The 19,579-nt window shown below is 35.4% G+C and overlaps 1 protein-coding gene across 1 annotated transcript in view; it reads right to left on the bottom strand.

Moving 5' to 3' along the window:
* The window catches only part of COG3 (component of oligomeric golgi complex 3), a 68,843-nt gene that overhangs the window by 8,075 nt on the left and 41,189 nt on the right, over positions 1 to 19,579 (bottom strand). Inside the window, exons 19-22 of the mRNA XM_044669391.1 lie at positions 18,665 to 18,785; positions 14,136 to 14,224; positions 13,895 to 14,029; positions 7,406 to 7,481 (exon numbers count right to left, since the gene is read on the bottom strand). Coding sequence (XP_044525326.1) covers positions 7,406 to 7,481; positions 13,895 to 14,029; positions 14,136 to 14,224; positions 18,665 to 18,785 — 421 coding nt within the window. The remainder of the gene's footprint in view (positions 1 to 7,405; positions 7,482 to 13,894; positions 14,030 to 14,135; positions 14,225 to 18,664; positions 18,786 to 19,579) is intronic.

Genomic DNA, 19,579 nt, shown 5'->3' with positions numbered 1-19,579 from the left:
TTCATCCAAAGATTGCTAGACCTGCTTTAGGAAGGTCAACACTGAATTATGCATAAATAACAGAGATTCTTGATTATGAGAAGTCAGAGCAATCAGTTTAACACTATAGCTATGAATATCTTAGAACCCCTAGTTCTCCCAGCAAAGAAAACTATTGTTTCTAGACTTCTGGCTAGCAACTTAACTAAACAGCCAAACACTCCAATTGTTTTTTGTTTCTGTTTTTTAACATTTAACTTAAGAACTACTTCGGCTTTTCAAAAGTGTATGCCAACTAAAATATTTAAAGCATTACAAATGATAGCAGTTACATAAATACCTACATTACAGTAAGAAAAAGACCTACATCTTGGCACAAAGCTCTTGATTCCAGATAAAACTAATCAATTTAAGGCCCTATTGGCTTCTTCTTGTTTAGTTACTTCAGATGTGTTTGACTCTTCCTGATATCATTTGGGGTTTTCCTGGTAGAGGTACTGGAATGCTTTGCTATTTCCTTCTCTAGGTCATTTTAGCCATGAGCAAACAGAGTTAAGTGACTCTCCCAGGTCACATAGCTAATAAGTGTCTGAAGCCAGATTTAGGCTCAGGAAGATAAGTCCTTCTCAGGCTCAGCATTCTACCATTGCACAACCTAGCTTCCCTAGTTCCTATTGACATCACCTAATTTGCCCCACTTTTTAAAAATGTTGATAATTCTCTAAAGTCACACAGTTATCTTAAAATATACTCGTCCGTCTACTAATCCAACCATTCTAGAAGGCAATTCAGAACTATGCCCAAAGAGTTATAAAGCTGATCCAGTAAAACCACTACTAGTTCTACATCCCAAAGAGATTTTTTTAAAAGAGGGGGGAGTGGGGTAAGCACCTACTTATGAAAAAAATTTACAGCTGCTCTTCTTGTGGTGGCAAAAAATTGGAAATTGAAGGAATGTCCATCAATTGGGTAATGGCTGAACAAATTGTGGTATATGATGGCTATGGAATACTTACTATTGCACTGTAAGAAATAATGAACAAGATGATTTCAGAAAAATCTTGAAAGACCTATGTGAACCTGATGCAGAGTAAAATAAGTAGAACCACAAGAACATCACACAGCAATATTGTATGATGATCAACTATGAAGCACTTATCTACTCTGAGCAAGACAATGATCTAGGACAATCCTGAAGGACTTATAACAAAGAATGCCACCCACCTCCAGAGAAAGAACTGTCAGAGTTGAAATGCAGATCAAAGCAGACTATTTTTCACTTTCGTCTGTGTTTTTATTTTGGAGTTTGTGGTTTAAATGAGTATTCTCTGGCAACAATGACCAATATGGAAAAGCTTTACATGGTAATATATCTATAACCTCCCCCACAAAAAATTATTTACACACACACACACACACACACACACACACACACACACACACTGCAAAGCTAAACATGGGGATGCATATCTTCAAAGACAAAAAGAAATTGTTATGGCTCCAATCTCTTTTCCCCAGGGTTACTTTTAAATAAAACCCAATATATCACCTTTTGGACATGGACAATCAACTCTAATACAGACCTCTGAGATAAAGATTTGTAGCCAGTTGTGTGAACTGAAAAAAAAAATACTTTGATAATTCTATTTTAATATAATTGGTTTCCTGTTAATTTCATGGGTTTAAAAATAGTATCCTTAGAAGGGGTCTTGTCACAAAGGTCCATGACACAAAAAAAAGATTAAGAACCTCTGAACTAATATGAGGAAACCAAATGGAGAGAGAGCATCCTCAAGAGATTGAACCAATGTTAAAGCACTTCATATACAATAAAACTAGGGGAAGCCAGTTTGGTTAAGTTTGTTTCCAGCAATTGACAGGAGCCTTGTTTCTACTGCCACAATTCCCATCAATTCCGAAAGGCCCTATCACTGCTGGGATGTTCCTTTGCTTCTCTATAGTCCCCAAGTCAATGACTCAGCCAAGTCACAAGAGGAGCCTGCTCTGACAACATGGAATTTTATTTGTATCCAAAAGTCATTAAAGGGAAAGAATCAATAGAAGTAAAGATCAGTTTAAAACAAAAATGTAGAATTTTAATCAGAGAACTGGGGCAAGTTCATATTATATGATTTAGAACTCAAAAGCACTTTAGAGAACATATAATTTAGTCCTTTTATATTTTACAAATGAGGAAACTGGGTCCCAGAGAGGTTTAACAAAAAGTCAATGGCAGAATCAGAATTCACAGGTCCTTTGACTCCAAATCTAAGTCACAATGTGGAGCTAGGTGGTAAGTGGATAGGGTTTGGAATCATGAACCCAAGTTCAAAAATAGCCTCAGGTATTTATTCGGATCCTAGGCAGGTTTCAATCTCTGTTTGTCCGAGTTCCTCATCTGTAAAATGGGGACACACTGGAGAAAAAAAATGGCAAATTCCTCCAGCAGCTTTGCCAAGAAAACCCAAGGACCAAAGTCAATTTAGATCATATAAAAGTCAGACACAAGTGAACTGAATAACAGTAACCATTAACTCACAATATCTGAATACTTCATATACATCTAAGTTCCCTTCAAACTCTTAATGGTCTATATCACCCAAATTCTTCATATAAGAAGTCAACCCTACTCCCAAATTCTTCATATAAGAAGTCAACCCTACTCCCTAAATTGGTAGCAAATCAGTTAAGCATGTATAGCAAAATATAATAGTAAACACACACACACATTTTCTTCTTTATTCAGTAACCAAAACTAACCAACAAAAATAATTGGTGCCAGTCCATCCTCCCATAAATGAATCATGCAAACCTAAATATTTATGTCTTACTGCCTCTGAGCAGAACAATTACAATTTTTCCCTAACTAAACTCTAATTCATTCTAAACACTGCAGCCAAAATAATCATCTCTAAAACTTTCTCACTGCCAACCAAATAAAGTCTAGCATCTTTAACTTAGCATTCCAGTACCTTCATAATCTAGTTGAAATTACCTTTCATGCCTTATCGTTCATTTTCCCTCTTCACTCTATTCTCCGAGTCATTCTTTCTGCAGTCCCTCAACATGGCCCATGTTTACCTTCCTTTAAATTCTTTGCTCACACTTGTTCTCTAGGCTTAGAATATATCATTTTCCAACCTAAGACAGTCCAGTTTTTCTTACATGTGGCCTTCCTTGAGTCCTCCAGTTAAAAGAACCCCTCCTTTCAATTGCCATGGCATTTTATTTGTTCCTTTCATAATGTTCACATTCTTTTCTGTCGTATCCAATTCTTCATGACTCCTTTTAGGGTTTTCTTGGCAAAGATCCTGGAGTGGTTTGCCATTTCCTTCCCCATCTCCTTTTTCAGAGAAGGAAACTGAGGCAAATAGGGTTAACTGACTTGCCCAGAGTCACATAGCTAATGAGTTTCTAAGTATGAATTTAAGTCAGGAAGAGAAGTCTTTCTAAATCCAGGCCCAGCACTCTATCCATTGCTCCACTAGTTGCCACATTTGCATTAAATTTGTTACTTCGCATCTTAGTCCTATGAAGTCCCTTTACTTCTACAATAACAATATCAATGGGATTGTAAAGGGGTAGAGGGGACTAAGAGTAAACATTAGCTCAGTTATTAGTAGTCTATACTTGAGATACTCATCCAATGACTAATAATAACTAATATTTACATAGTGCCTTGAGGTTGACAAAGAGCTTAACAAATATTATTTCATCTGATCCTCACAACAAGCCCAAGAGATAGATGCTAACATTATTCCCATTTTAGAGATAAGGAAACCGAGGCAGACAGGTGACACAAGTTGCCTAAGGTCAGACAGCTAGTGTCTGAGGCTGTATTGGAACATAGATCTTTCTGACTCCAGTTCTCACACTGTATTCATTTCAGCCCCTCTCTGCCTCCAGGACTAGAGGAACTATAATATCAATCTTAACAGTTTTGCCAATCAGAAGATAGAAGGAAATTATAGTTAAATATAAGAATAGCAAATAATAAAGAAACTGGCAGTGGTGGTTCTATTGTATGTCCAAAGGCAACAACTTTCCTGGTTTATTTGGTCAAAATAATAAATAGTATTTATATAGTACTTTAAGGTTGCCAAAGCACTTTACATATTTCATGACATCTGATCATCTGACACTGCCATGCTCATAACTATTCACCAAAAGCCTACCACAAAAATAACTGCAGCTTATGGGCCAACATCTGTTACAGGGTATGAAAAAAGAGAAATCCCAGTAAGAAATTCATAGAGAAGTTCTATGAATAAGTCAATAAGAACTTGCAAGTTAAATCAGTGCATGCTTTGATAATTATTTATTTCCATACAATGATGAGTAAAAGGAGAATTGATGGAAAACACCTGAAAATATGGTTTAGAAGTAAGAAAAGAAAGGCTAAAGACCTGGAGTCTACAGAGTAGCCTTAAACCAATATAAAATACTTAAAATACTTTCTCAATCAATCACTAAGGATTTATTAAGCAGTATGCTAAGCACTATAGACACAAAGGGCAAAAACAGCCCTTGCTCTAAAGTTTACTTTCTAATAAGGGTGACAGTAGATACAAAATACATACAGAGGAGGAAGAAGTCGACCTTTGAGGAGAAAGTGGTAGAAGCTGGGTAGAGGTGTACAGGAGTACACTGGGAGAGGTCTTCCTGAAGAAGACAGTGTTTGAGCTGAATCTTGAAGGAAGGAAAGCATTTAGGACAGAGGGGACAACCAATAATAGATGTCAGATGACAGCATTGTATATAACAGTGATTTCCAAAGTGGGTGCCACCGCCCCCTGGTGGGTACTGTAGTGATCCAGGGAGCGGTGATGGCCACAGGTGTATTTATCTTTCTTATTAATTGCTATTAAAATTTTTTAAAAATTAATTTCCAGGGGCCCTAAGTAATATTTTTTCTGGAAAGGGGGGGGTAGGCCAAAAAAATCTAGGAACCACTGGTATATAAGGAACAGGAGGTTGGCTGATATGGCTCAACCACAGAATAAAGGGGAAAGAGTCACATCTAAGAAGACTGGAAAGAAAGGCAAGGGCCAGGTTGTAGAAAGAAATGCCAAACAAAGGATTTTATATGGAGGGCGGTACTAGACTTGATTAAGAGGAAGATATGAGCAGACCTATAGTTATTCCTTAACTAAATATTTTTTCATTGTTTCTGGTCTGTATGCTTACCTTTCCCTACTTTTGAGTACAGGAGGGTTTTTTAAAGCAGATATTACAAATAATAGCCTGCTGTACCTTGTTCACTATTATTACACCTAGACTTTAACAGAAAGAGATTGTCACACTGCCCTTCAGTCTTGGGGAGCCCATCAGCTCCTCTGCCTTTAGGGCTCTACTCCAACAGAACAGCAATCAAAGAAAGAAATATATGATTAAGCTAGCAGACAACACCCAAGAAGGAAAAGTTTAACTGAAAGCAGCATAGGGAGTTGGGGAGTAGGCAGGAAGGACACTGGAGAGATAATAACTGGATGATGTAGGATCAATGTCAAGGAATAAGGACACGGCCAAAGTCCTAAAGACAAGGACTTGCCTGGTGAGCTTGGACTCTACGTAGTCTTAGAACCTGGATAGATATACCCAAGAAGTCTAATAGTGGTCCCCAAGAGGATATTGATGATTGGCATTCAACCACTGCAGTTTAACTATAAATAAAAGTAAAGCTATGATAAACCACTTTAGGAAAAGGCAAAAACCCAGGCCTGAAGGGTAATACTATGGTTCATAGCAGTTGGTACCCACTAATCATTCAAACCTCTCCCAGTTTACTACTACATTCAAAAAAGAGCAAAACCTGAACAAGGTATGCATGGAACAAAGGCATCAGCCACCAGAAAAGAAAGATCAAAATAAAACAGAAAGTTCAAAGAAGACTGTAGCTGAAACCCAAATGGCAAATATTTATGATGACTTTGCATTTAATGGCCCATAAGTAATATTTATAAATTCCAGAAGCAGAGAGACCTATTTCTTTTCCTTTGTATCTCCAATACCCAACACAGGGCTTTACACATAGTAGTCAAGTCAGCAAGCATTTATTAAGCTTGTACAAGTTACTTAAATATTTTAATTAAATTGATCTGAAATGAGGGTACTGATGATGTGTCTCTGGGGCATCCTGTGATTCATTGCTGTTCTCTCCCACTAGCAAAAAAGAAACTCCGTTCCTTCTGCTAAGGGGCAGAAGGGGTGGGGGGAGGAATAGCCTCTTATAACTTCAAGCCCAGTTCAAATGCAATGCAACTTCCTCTGGGAATCTTTCCTTGCACTCCAATGGAAACATTTCAACTTGGACTCCAAACAGCACTTTGGATTGTAACTAATATTATCTTAGTTTCTATGTTAATTGTCTATGTTCATTTCTTATTCTACTGTAAGTTCCATGAATTCATACTCTGCACATAATAATACTTGGTTTCTGAGGTCAAAGAATTTCAATGTCATGAAAAAAATGTAAGCAATCAATATGCTCCCATATTATCCAACATAATCTTCATTTTTACTGTCCAAAGGATGGCACCTCACAAGCTGAGAACTAACACTGGGTAACTTCTAATTTGTTAATGCTAATAATAGTTTACATTTGTATAGTGCCTTACCATTTAAAAAACAAATAAAATGCTTTCTTTACAACAGTTCTATAAGGTAGCTAATGTCAGCAGTATGGTGTCTTCATCAAGGATCAAGAAGGTAAAGCTATTTTCCAAAGGTCTTAACTCCAAGTCCATTGCTGCCTCTCACTCAATACATTTTAAAACGGGGGGCGGGAAGTGGGGGGTGGCATTGTTGCTTTTTAAAAGATTTAAAAGGATTAAAATTATCTAGTTTTACATTAAATAAATACTGGAAATCTAATAAATGCTATTTTATCTGAAGTGTGTAATTTCAGCTGGAAGTATCTTTTTAAAGGAATTATCTTTTTTTAAAAACTGCTAACGTGATAAAAAGCATGTCAAATATTTAAGATATTCCTAAAATAATGCAACAGTGCTTAGGAGATGGTAGAGTTATTTTTAAACATGTAATTTTTTAAAATAAATGTTAAATATTTATATATTTTTAAATTGTGTCAGTCATATGAACTGATGATTAGATTTTAGATACAGTATTTAACTGAATTAGAACCATCCTGTCCAATAGTCTATAAAAATTTTTTTTCACCCAAACTATTTTCCATTTTTATTTTATTTTTGTAGGAAAGTTTTCATTCTTTATTTCTTGGGATACTTGCTGAAATTAAAAGACTATTCTCAACTAACTTGCATTAGGGGAAAACAGAATCATAAATATATTATTTCATAGAGTAATGCCTTAGAGCACGCAGGAAAACTACATGCATAGAAGTGCCATATAAATGCAAATTAATCCAAAGACTCCAAAGAAAATCCAAGTGGTAAAATCTGAATACCTGGTTGTGCCCAGGGCTGCTGAGACAGAGTATACTTGGGACCTCCCTGATTGGCCATTGTTTTTAATGCTGAAACCTAGTGAAGGAGACAAAAAAGAAGAAAGTTTTTATTTCACTGATAACCAATTAAATCAGTATTGTTCTCAAAGGATGGATAACACAAGACAACACCATTAAAACATAACAAGAAACAAATATGTAGCTCTAAAAAATAGTATCTTGTTTTCCATCCCTTTATAGCTTAATAAAATTCTTAGCAAAACTTTTGTGATTTTTTGAGGGAATTTTTTTTTAATGCAGTGTTATATAACGTAACATGGTGTTATTTTACCATAACAATGCCAAAGTCCTGAAGAAATTTATCTGAATCATAAACAATTCAGGAAAAGAGCAAAATAAAGTCAAATAGAGCCATAAAAAGAGCAACAGAATAAAGAGGAGAGGCAGCATGTTCTGTCAAATTGTCATTATTCACTGTCATTGGAAAGCTTCATCCCATGAAGCCAGAGGGCCGTAAGGATGCTTCTGCACACAGAAGCAAATTTCCCTAGCAACTCATAAGATTTTCAAGCAGCCTAAAATAGGATACTTGATTAGACTCAGTTGGAGGTATAAAATGGATAAGCATTCATATCTCTAATAATTTTTATTGGGTTAAACCAATATATGCTAACAAACACTTTTTTAATGGCACAGAGAAAGTAAACAAAGAAAGTATAATTAGCTACTGGGAAAACCCTACCCTTAACAATAAACTACATTTAAACTTTAGATAACAGGCAAAAATAAAGCTAAACCTAAACCACTTAATGCCTGAGAACCATTGCCATGATCTCAAAGTGTTAACTTTGAAGTTTATAAAACATTAATTCTAAAAGAGTACTTTTGGAGAAAGGTGGTTCTTCAACTATAGTTTTTACCAATCAGTTGCTTCTTCTATTTGTTTATAAGTTTCCAGAAGGAAGGCTTACTAGAAAAATACTTTTACAAAACCATCTCATTAATTCAGATTGTATTCATTTAGAATCTGTCATCTGGAACAAGATGAAATTTACTTAGGGAAAAAAAGCTCATAAAACAAATAATATTTCAAAGTATCAAACCTATTAGAAAATGAGTCATTAAAGATTAGCTATATAGTTGATTCAAAATGAATCTTTTCTGAGGGTCTTGTGAGAAAGAACACAATTCACATCCAGAGAAAGAACTATGGGAGTAGAAACACAGAAGAAAAACAACTACTTGATCACATGGGTCAATGGGGATATGATTGGGGATGTAGACTCCAAGCCAGTGATTCCCAAAGTGGGCGCCACCACCCCCTAGTGGGTGCTGCTGCAATCCAGGGAGGCAGTGATGGCCACAGGTACATTTATCTTTCCTATTAATTGCTATTAAAATTTTAAAAAATTTAATTTCCAGGGGCACTAAGTAATATTTTTTCTGGAAAGGGGGCAGTAGGCCAAAAAAGTTTGGGAACCATTGCTCTTAGCAATCACCATAATGCAAATATTAATAAAATGGAAATAGGTCGAGATCAATGACATATGTAAAAAAAGAGAATGACAATGATGAGACATCCTATCAAAATCTGTGGGATGCAGCTAAAGCAGTACTCAGGGGAAATTTTATATCCTTTAATGCATATAATAACAAATTAGGGAGGGCCAAGATCAATGAACTGAGCATGCAAATCAAAAAACTAGAAAGAGAACAAATTAAAAATCCTCAGCTAAAAACTAAATTAGAGATTATAATTAAAGGGGAAATTAATAAAATTGAAAGTAAAAGAACTATTGAATTAATAAGTAAGACTAGAAGCTGGTACTTTGAAAAAACAAATAAAATTGACAAAGTACTGGTCAATCTAATTAAATTACTGAAATTTCACTACAAGTCAATGGGCATGTATTAATAAGCACTGCCAAGCACTGGAACTTTGTTTTTAAAAACAAAGTTTTAAAAAAATGTTCCTATGAGCTCTTTTGTAAGTCTAATGAGAAGATAACATGCAAATAACCAGGTACAAACAAAATATACACAAGAGAAATTATAATCTCAGAGGAAAAGCATTAAGTTTAAGGAGGACAAGGAAAGGTTTCTTACAGAAGATGGGACTTTAATTTAGACTTGGAAGAAGTCCAGGAAATCAGAACGTAGAGATGAAGAGGAAGAAATCTCCAGGAATGGAGAACAGCCAGTGAAAATTATGTCCAGAGTCAATGGATGGGAATATTGAATTCCAGGAAGTGCAAAGAGGGCCATTGGACTAAAAAATATTCAGAGGTGAGGCATAAGAAGACGGAAAGGTAAGAACAAAGAGCTTTAATAGTCATACAGAAAACTTTTATATTTTTGATCCTGGAGAAATATGGAGCTAATGAAGTTGACTGAATGAGTAACATGGTTACACTTGGGCTTTGGAAAGATCAACTTGATAGCTAAGTAGAGAATGGACTTGTATATGGAAAGACTTGAGGTAGGCAAATCAACCAGCAGGTTACTACCAACAGTTCAAGAATGAGATAATGGAGGCCTGAACCAGGATAGAGTCAATCAGAAGAGAGAAAGGGGTATATACAAGAAATGATAGGAAGGTAGAGAAGACAACTCTTGGCAATAAACTAGATACGGGAAGGGTAAGAGTGAGAAAGTCAGGATGACATCTACTGCAAGTCCAGTGATTAGAACAAAAATTTCTCAGACTTGGCTTATGGCTTATTTCAAACTATAAAAAGAAAAAAAATGTCTGTATAACAACAAATTTTAGGCAATTCTTGGAGTCTATTTTCAAGAGAAGTGAATACCACATTACCCAGTATAGCATTATCCAGTAAATACTCAAAACTTCCTGGGAGTCAGGGTGAGGGAAAATTCCGAAGGAGTAAAATAATTTACTCTGATAGTCTTTATTTTATTTTTCCAAGAAGACCAGCAAAAGTATTCATTAAATAAAATGAGGAGCAAGAGTTAAATCAGAGATTCTCTTCTCCAGTCAAGTGGGTCACTATGTAGCATAGAATAAGCATTAGTTTCTCCATCTGTGAAAAGCATACCTGCCAGCTGATAGTGAATGTAAGGGCTAAGAATCACAACAAAGGTTCCTATGCCACACTACATCTCTAGGATCCCAGTACCATACTATATACATTAAACTATGCTGGTTCATAATAAGCAAACTCCTACTTAACCGAAAATCAATCTGAACTTAAGATGACAAGAATACCTATGTCCAATATTATCTGATATTTTTAATGCACACTCAAGCAAGTAATGAAATTTGCTTCTTCCTTCTTTTACTTACTTACCAGAACCTAGCTCAGGATTCTAATACTCTTGAAATCAATTATAACAAAAGTAAAGCACAGTTCTTATAAAATATCAGTTGTGTCAGAAGAGACATAAGACATTCATTCTTGCAAATAAAATTTTAAAAAAGCTTTTCAGTTCACATTTATGGGAAGTTCTTTGAAAGATGGATAACTTTGTTGACATTTGGAAACAAATGCTCTCACTGCCAGGAAAATGTGAAAGTTGATTTTAAATCTTTCACTATTTTCCTCTGCCATACATTACTTTAACATTTGTCATGTAAAAATAAAATACATAGGAAAAAAGTACAAAGAAGTATAACCTTAAGGGATTAGAAATGTCACACAAACTCTAATGGTGAGTTATATAACATAACTATATTTTATTAAGTAAATTTGCTTCTCTTGGTCAACAGCAAATATTATTTTTAATCTACATGTGCAAATACAACATGGAATAATAAAGCAGTAACACTTTGTAATAAAAATTACAGTACTGACTAAATGTTACAAAAGTGGTTAGGGGACAGGGTTAGGAGAAAATTATCTGGGGCAAAAGCAGCAACAGATAGGCATGGTCAAATGAAAAATATCCAAATGTTAAAAGAAACCATGATCCATATTTTCAAAATCCCAATCTATAGTGGGTGAAGGAGACATATTTGGACTAAGGGAATAAGCACTGCTGAGGTTCAACTAAGGTACAATGTGGTCTACAGAGAAATAGGTTATTATAGCACAGAACCTAATTAAAGATTCCCTACAACAACTCTGTTTTACTCTAAAACTTTTAGGTATCCAGATCCTTCCCAAATATCTATAATGCCTAAAGCTTCATTCAATTTTTTATGCTAAAGCCTCTTTCTCAACTAAATGAATCAATGAATTCTGACTTTTAAATCTGTTCATTTCTAAAATGCATCATCCTTGAATCTCAGATTTCAGTAATATCAACAAATACTTGTTCCAGAAGATCTTATTCCATAAGGCACCTAAAGATTTTTTCCTCTATAAAGCCAAATTAAAACCAAGGCTAAAATTCTGGAATGCTAATCAATAACACTGGCTACCAGTTAAGATTAACAAAGAGGTACTATCAAAACTGTGTCAAATATTGTTCTATGCTAACTCAATATGGAATATCTCCAGTGAAAAATCTATTTCACACATGTCAGAGTTTTAAATACATCTGATATCACTTTATCATTAAATGATAAAAAAACAATAGTTGGAAACTCTTAATTTGTTATGTTTACCTTCCCCCCCCCCAAAGTTGGGGGGAGGGAGGGAAGGATTGCCTCTCACTTGATAACCCAAAATCGAAGTGTTGAAAATCAACTACTAACTGGGTAAAGTGCCAACAAAGGTCAGCAAATCATTTGACTGTGACTCCTCTGACACTTCTGTTACCCATCTATTGGCTTGATTTTTAAAACTGATGGCTTCATAGATGTTGGATAAATATGGCAGCAGTCACATGCAGTCACCCACGGGCTTATATGATGCATCTGTTCTTTAGCTGCTTCATGTGTTAATATCTTGGCTTTCCAATCAGACTAAAAAATTCTTTGGCAGCAGGACCCTGTCTCACTTCATCTATTACACCCATATTACCTAGTATGATTCTATGTATAATATACTACATTCCTATGGTGCTATAAGGTTTATATAGCACTTCTGATACATTCTTTCATTGGATCCTCAAGACAACCTACTCTGTATGTAATAATTATTTAATAAATGTCTACTGAAAAGAGGTTAACACAAAAGCTCCAAATGAGAGTTTAAAAAACTACCTGAGTATAAAATGTATCAAACCAGCTATGATCTAGCAGTGTACTGACCGACAATATGTTAATTTTAAACACATATGCTTAATGTATTGGTGGAGTTATTAGTATGTAGCAGTGATGGCAAACCTATGGCATGCAGAGCACTCTCTATGGGCACTCAGCAACCCTCTCCACCACCCCAGAATTCATTACTAGAAAGGCAGAGGGACTCGGGCACAGCTGCTCCCTCCCCCTCTCCACAGGCACCTGATGACATTTTTTCAAATCACCCGCCCCTCTGCCCAGCAGCCCAATGGGAGTGCTTTCTCCCTCCTGTGTGTGTGGGGGGGTGGGGGGGATGGAGGGGAAGGGTGTGACTGGCACTGCCTCTAAAAGATTTGCCATCACTGGTATATAGATATTTGAATTTTAGTATAAAGCCTTCAACTCTCAATTATTCAAAGCCAAATGAAAAAGAATAATGACAATGTCTAGCAATGCCCCAAAACAGGATGAGAAGGGCTAAGCTGGATTGTTGCTTCAAGAATGTTGTGCAGAGAATTCCTAGTCAGGTATGGGTTAGATATGGGTTAGATTAAATGTCTTCCAAAGTCCTTTCCTATCCACTTTTGTGAGCCTGCAATGTATAAGAGAATTTACAAACTACCTCATTAAAGATTATAAGAAGCTCTATTCTTAAAGGAAAAGCTGATATCTTGCTCCAAATCACTTTACTGTAGAATTATGCAGTAGTAAAAACAAAAAAAAAGTCAAATTACATAGGAATTGGTTCTACAACATCCCTGACAAGTGACTGTCCAACTTCCAGTGACAGGAAATGTACTACTTCCTTCCTGAGGCAACCCATTCCACTTTGGGGCAACTTTAACTATTAGGTTTTTCTTTACATGGACTTTAAATATGTCTCTCTGCAACTACCACCTAGAGCTCTTACTTTGGTCCTCTGAAGCTGAGCAGAACAAAGCTAATCCTTTTTCCCCATAGCAGCCCTTCAAATACTTCAGGACAGCTATCCTGTCTCCCCTAAGTCTTCTCTTCTCCAGGCTAAATACTCCCAATTCCCTCAATCAATCTTCATGAAAAATAGTCAACAATGAGAGTCCAAAAATGAGTCCAAAACTACAATATGGATAATTATTGCATACATAATTATTAAACTGAATATGATTAGCACAGCTAATTAATATTTGTACTTTCCTTTAAAATCCTAAAATATCCAAAACTCTTCAAGACTAAACGTTCTGATAATAGTATGCTGAGAGATCTACAAGATAGGCATGATATTTGACTGCTAAAAGGTGTCACAAAAGGATGATTAAATAAAAGGGGATATGGGGGAGACTGAGGATTATTTTTCAATGACAAAAATGCAGCAATATTTATACCTTTGACATGAATTCCTCCAGCTGCTCTATAAACAGCTTGGTCTGCTGCTGAATAAACTGCTCACAAGCTGACTTCAGATGTCGGTCTACATCTTTTTTAGAGTCAAGATAGTGTTCTCTTATCTCAGGAGTACCCTTAAAAAGAAGACAACAATTTCCTTCTATTTTTATGTGCCTAGAAATCACACACATTTAAATGAATGTAGTTCCCCTCCCCCCTCAAAGTAAACAGACTCCTCACCTCCAACAAGAACTCTATTAAGGCATTGTTGCTATTCAGTCTAAAAAATCTTGGAACGGTCATAGGGTTCAGGATTTTAAATGCTGCATCTGTGAAACAAAATTACCCATGCTATAAACATTTAAGTTTTAGCTAACACAGTTCCTAAACAAAGATCTGTTTTGCTATTTTGATGGACAACAAATACTACTTACTCCTTAATATCAACCACAAAGTTTTTTTAAAAAGCCAACTTCAATTAACTCTTCTTGAAGAATAAGGGAAACATGGACATGAATAATGATTGCCTTTGTGTATTTTTTTAGTCAGAATTTTAAAATGACTACCAATTGCAATTTCATAATTTCCAAGTAAAGAAAATGGGATAAATGCTGAGTATCTCATTAAAAATTTCATTAATAGCACAAACTACATAGCTGCCATACTATAACCTTTAAAAGAATTAATCTGTAAAGCAAGAATTGGTTTTTGTATAATGATAAAGAAAAAACTACTTACCCAACTTCACAGCTATAGACTCTGGCTGGCACAAAAATTTATTCATTTGAAATTGGAGAGAATAAAATTATATGTCAGCCAGGGGAAAACACCATAAGGATATATTTAACCCTTAACCTCCAGGCTAACTAGAATTTACTCAAAATGCTAAGGTCTCATTGATGTTCAAATGCAATAAGCTGTGAGAGTTAGTTATGAGAAGTCAGAAGCTTAAAAGGTAAGACAGCAGCATAAAAGGAGCCAGAAAGAAAAGACTATTTCTCAACTTAGCTTTACCTACTGAAAAAAAAAAAAAAAAAAAGAAGCAAAATTTCACATACTTCCAGCTACGTTTTTTTCAGGCACACAATAGTATAGCACTGTGCCTTTGACCCTTCCCTTAATAAAAAATTCAGGAGAGAATCAATTAATCTCTCTCTCTAACTCTCTCTCTGAAAAAGCACTCACAACAATCCTTTTTATATTTAATAATTTCCTGAAAGAATTCTTTCCACAGTAAATGAAGTCCTACCAACTTATGCTTTGAATGGATAGATTTTGTGAAAAATATGCTCCGTCAAATTCTGACAAATTTAGGCCTATTAATGTTTGTTATTCCTCAGTGTTAATTACAGTTAATAATGTATCATGCAAAGAACCAGAATAAAATAGCAATAATTTACAGGCTAGAAAGAATGAAAGATTAATCAGAATAATATAAACGTTAATCTTGTGCTTTACAATCCCATCTAGTTAAAAACCTTTACAATAACAGCACTGCAAAAATACCTAATACTGAAAAGAAATCATTTTATCATCTAAAATGATCAGTGGTTAGGCTATAGAGTGCAATCTGGCTATCTGATAGAAATCTATATATAGTAGGTAAAGAGAATCCAATACAACAGACTATTAAGTATTTATTTAAGGCACTATTCTGGATGCTGGGAATCCAAAGTCAAAATAAAAAGCAGTCCCTCCCCCAAAAAAGTTTCTTTCTACTGAGATGATACAATACAAAGAGATACTTGAGAAGGGAGAAGGAGTGAGCACCAACAACCTAGGGCAGTGATGACAAACCTTTTAGAAAGCACATGTCCCGCCCCCTATTCTGCTTCCCCAGAGACCAAGTGCAGTGCCCTGCCTCACCCTTACCCATGCCAACTTTGGCACTCGTGCTTTGGGTTCGCCATCAGTGTCCTAAGGTCTAAAGAAAGAATTCTGATTCCAAAAGACAGAGGGGAAGAGGGAATGCACATCAGGAAAAGGAGAAACCCTGTGCAAAAGCACATAGGTAGGAAATAGTGATGACTTTAAAAAACACCAGGAGAATGAAGGGATATAATGTACAATCGACAGAAAGGCTGACTGAAGTAAGATTAAGAAGGGCTTCAAATGATAAGCTAATGAGTTTGTGTAATATCTTCTGGGCAAGAGGTGCCAGTGAAGTTTCTTCTGGCACAGACAGACCTGGGTATGGTTAAGACATGGTTAGATCTGTATTTTAGGAAGATTATTTTGGCAGCAGTCTAGAGAATGAACTGAAGAAAGAGTGGAAACAAAAAAGTTTGAGTAAGAGGCTATTGCAATGGTCTATTCAAGCATAATTCAAGCATAAATGAAGGCCTCTCTTACGGTGGTGAGTGTTCATGTGAGCAGTCACACTGAGAGATAAACACGAGTAAGAGACAGACAGAGATGGAGAGATTTTAAGGTTGGAGAATAAACAAAACTTGCCAAGTACTTAGATATTGAAGGTGAGACAGAAGGCAAAGGCAAGGACACCTCCAAAGCTACAAACTTAGGTGAACGGAAGGACAATATGCTTAAGAGAAGTAGGCAAACTTAAGAGAAAGGATGTGTTTAGGGAGAGTTCCTTTCCAAACATATTGAGTCCAAAGGATATGAATGTGAGCATGTTTCCCCATATACACTTAGGATACTTGAACCAAAGGGCACCCATTGTATTAGAAAGCAAGCCATTTTGGAACACAAGGGAGCATAATACGACCCTTAGTAAATAGCAATTTGTAATAACAAAGATTTAGCTATACAACAGATCAAATCATATGCCACAAATATAAGTAGGAAACCCATATCAGGATTTAACTCCTTAACCCCAACCTCCCTCTTTTCTCATCAGTCCTACCTCCTAACTAAAATGAAAGCAGCCAATGTTAACTGCTTCAATATTTATTTAGATTTCTAATGGGTGTAAGACACTATGCTATGAACTATGAATATAAAAAGAAAAACAAAATATTCTTTGTTCTCAAGGAGTTTTTATGCTCCAATAGAGACACACAGAACTTATAGACTTCTGTCCATTCCATCAAAAATGTCAAACTTGGGAAGCTTTGTACCAGATTAGAATATGTAATGAAGTACTTCTTACTCATCATAAATTTCTATTCTATTCCCTAAATTACTTCATTACAAATATAATCTGGAAATGTTTAACAAAATAAATAAAAATATAATGAAACACTGATAATGTTAATTTGTGGTTTTCTAAGTCAATGTGAAGTCTGTAAGGATCCATTTCTACTTGAGTTTTGATACTCTACATATCCTATACTCTAACCAAAACAGTAATTCTACACATTTTTCATAAAACCCCACTTGCATGCCTTCATTCATAACCAATTCCTCATACTTCTGCTCACATTTTCAATTTTTACTTTTTGACATTTTATCCCATCCTTCAACACCTACCTCCCTTGCCTTCTCATCCTGAATTGCTTTCTCAAATCTTTGAGTTATAAGCAATCCCTTTTCTTTGACCTCTCATAGCTCTCTTTCACAGGCCCATCATATTCTATGTAATTATTGTATATGTGTTGTACCAGTATTGCATACTCATGTATGAGCTGTAGCTCTTGGCTAGATTTCAGCCGAGGGAAGGAATCTTATCAAAATTATCTTTGTGCATCTGCCCTAAGGCCTAGAACAATGTATGGGAGTCAAATGAATGAGTTATTGAACTTATGAATGAATAACCAATTCTCTGAGAAGAGAAATAGAGAAATATAACAAAATGTTATACAATGTTTCTTAAGACTTCAAGTCCCCAAATACTGCCGCTTTTTAAACAGAAGCTGGATGACCCTTTTCAAGGATGCTATAGAAGATATTCTTAGACACATAAAATTGAATTATGAGTTCTCAGGTTTTTTCCAACTAAGCTTCTTTAATGCTCATCACTCCATACCTTAAAATTCTATATCTTTACTTAGTGCTTCTTCTTCCTCATCTCAGAAGAAGGACTAGTCTTCTTCCTTCCTTAAATTAACTATTATACCCATGTTGAGGGTCAGCTAGGTGGTACAGTGGATAGTTGAGGATTGTACTGTTCAACAAAAACTACTGGATTAACCAAATGAATCAGCATGGCATCACTCATGCTAACTACTGAATAAAAGTCTATCTCTACATAGTGGAATATACTTGTCAAAACACTTTCAGATTCATAATCTTATAAGACCCTTACATCAATATTAAATTAGGCAGAACTATCATCATCATCATCATCATCCCTATTTTAGAGAAGAGGAAAACAGGCTCAGAAATGTTCAGAGGGGCCTGCCTAAGCTCACAGAACCAGAATAAGGACAAGGACCTAGATCTCTTGGGTCTTTTCCCACTGTTCCCTCCATTGGCCCACATCAATTTCCTAAATTTCCATCAAAGTGATTAGTTGATTAACTCAATCAAAGCACTAATCAATTCTATGAAATGAAAATCAGTTAAATAATCTCTGGTATTATATAGAAAAACAAAATGAAAGTGTCATGTCCTGCCCATCCCCCTCATTTTTCAATAGGATGTGCTGACATTGAATAAACAGACATGTTCTAATGTGGTTCCCTTCTAAGATTTTATAGCATATGATAAGCAATTAGAATATCTGCAACCCAATAAGAACAAGCAAGTAAAATGTTCAGCAAGCATGCAAAAACATTGCAGATGAACATAAAATAAACCTACAGCCTAAGCTGACATATCTGGACAAGTTAAATCTGCCCAATTATGCAGCCAGGACAATGAAGTACCTCTAGTTTTCTTAAGGTCCAGGGAAATTTCCTTAATGGTGAATTCAGTGTGGAATGGAGCAATTTGTTCACGAAGAATCAAAAGATGCTTAATTAAGAAAAGCTGTCCATCAACCTGGGTCTAAATTGAAAGTAGGAAAATGCATAGTAACATAAGTATTATTATATCAGGTTAAGTAGAAACACAAAAGCAGAGATAATACATAGATGACTATAATGAAGGTAATATATTTCAATAAATATTATTCTACCTAGATATGGAGTCTTTAGTCTAAAACATAGTTTTGTAGTACCTCTCTGACTCCCCTATTGAAAATTATATGGGAAAATCTTGCCCTTAAGCTCTTTATTGAAATCCACATTTAAGACTTTTTAAACGCATAGAGCAGGAAAAGAAATCTGGTAAAAAGAAGGCAATTACTTTCCTGACCAGAAAAAGTATGAAAAAATAAATTTGAAGAGAGCCATCAGCTTTATTTTAGTCATACTTTAAACGCAGCTGAGTAAACTTAGCATGCATACATATATACACAGGTGAATATATACATGTTTATATTTATATTCCCCCCACAAAGCATGAATCTGAAAACAGAGGAGGTAAACAGGGAGATGGGATATCTTGTCAATTTCTCTCAAATCAGACCTCTGCAATGTGTTTTTCTTTATTTTGTTTGAATTGTTGTCTATTTCCACACAGGTACGGCTCTGTAAACAGAAAGAGAAAAACTCTAACACTAAAGACTGTGTGTGTTCAACACTTTGGATTTTCTATCCATAGCTTTGAACTTTTCCACATAACTAAAATCTTCCTTGAAGTTCTTTGCATTCTTTCCTTCATCTATTTATGGAGTTTAGTAATTCAATTTTTTCTTTCAAAACACATACCAGATTCTGCAGCAAAACATAATTGCTGTC

Source organism: Gracilinanus agilis, chromosome 3 (genome assembly GCF_016433145.1).
Source record: "Gracilinanus agilis isolate LMUSP501 chromosome 3, AgileGrace, whole genome shotgun sequence".
Lineage (NCBI taxonomy): Eukaryota > Metazoa > Chordata > Mammalia > Didelphimorphia > Didelphidae > Gracilinanus > Gracilinanus agilis.
This window is presented reverse-complemented; position numbering and strand designations above follow the sequence as displayed.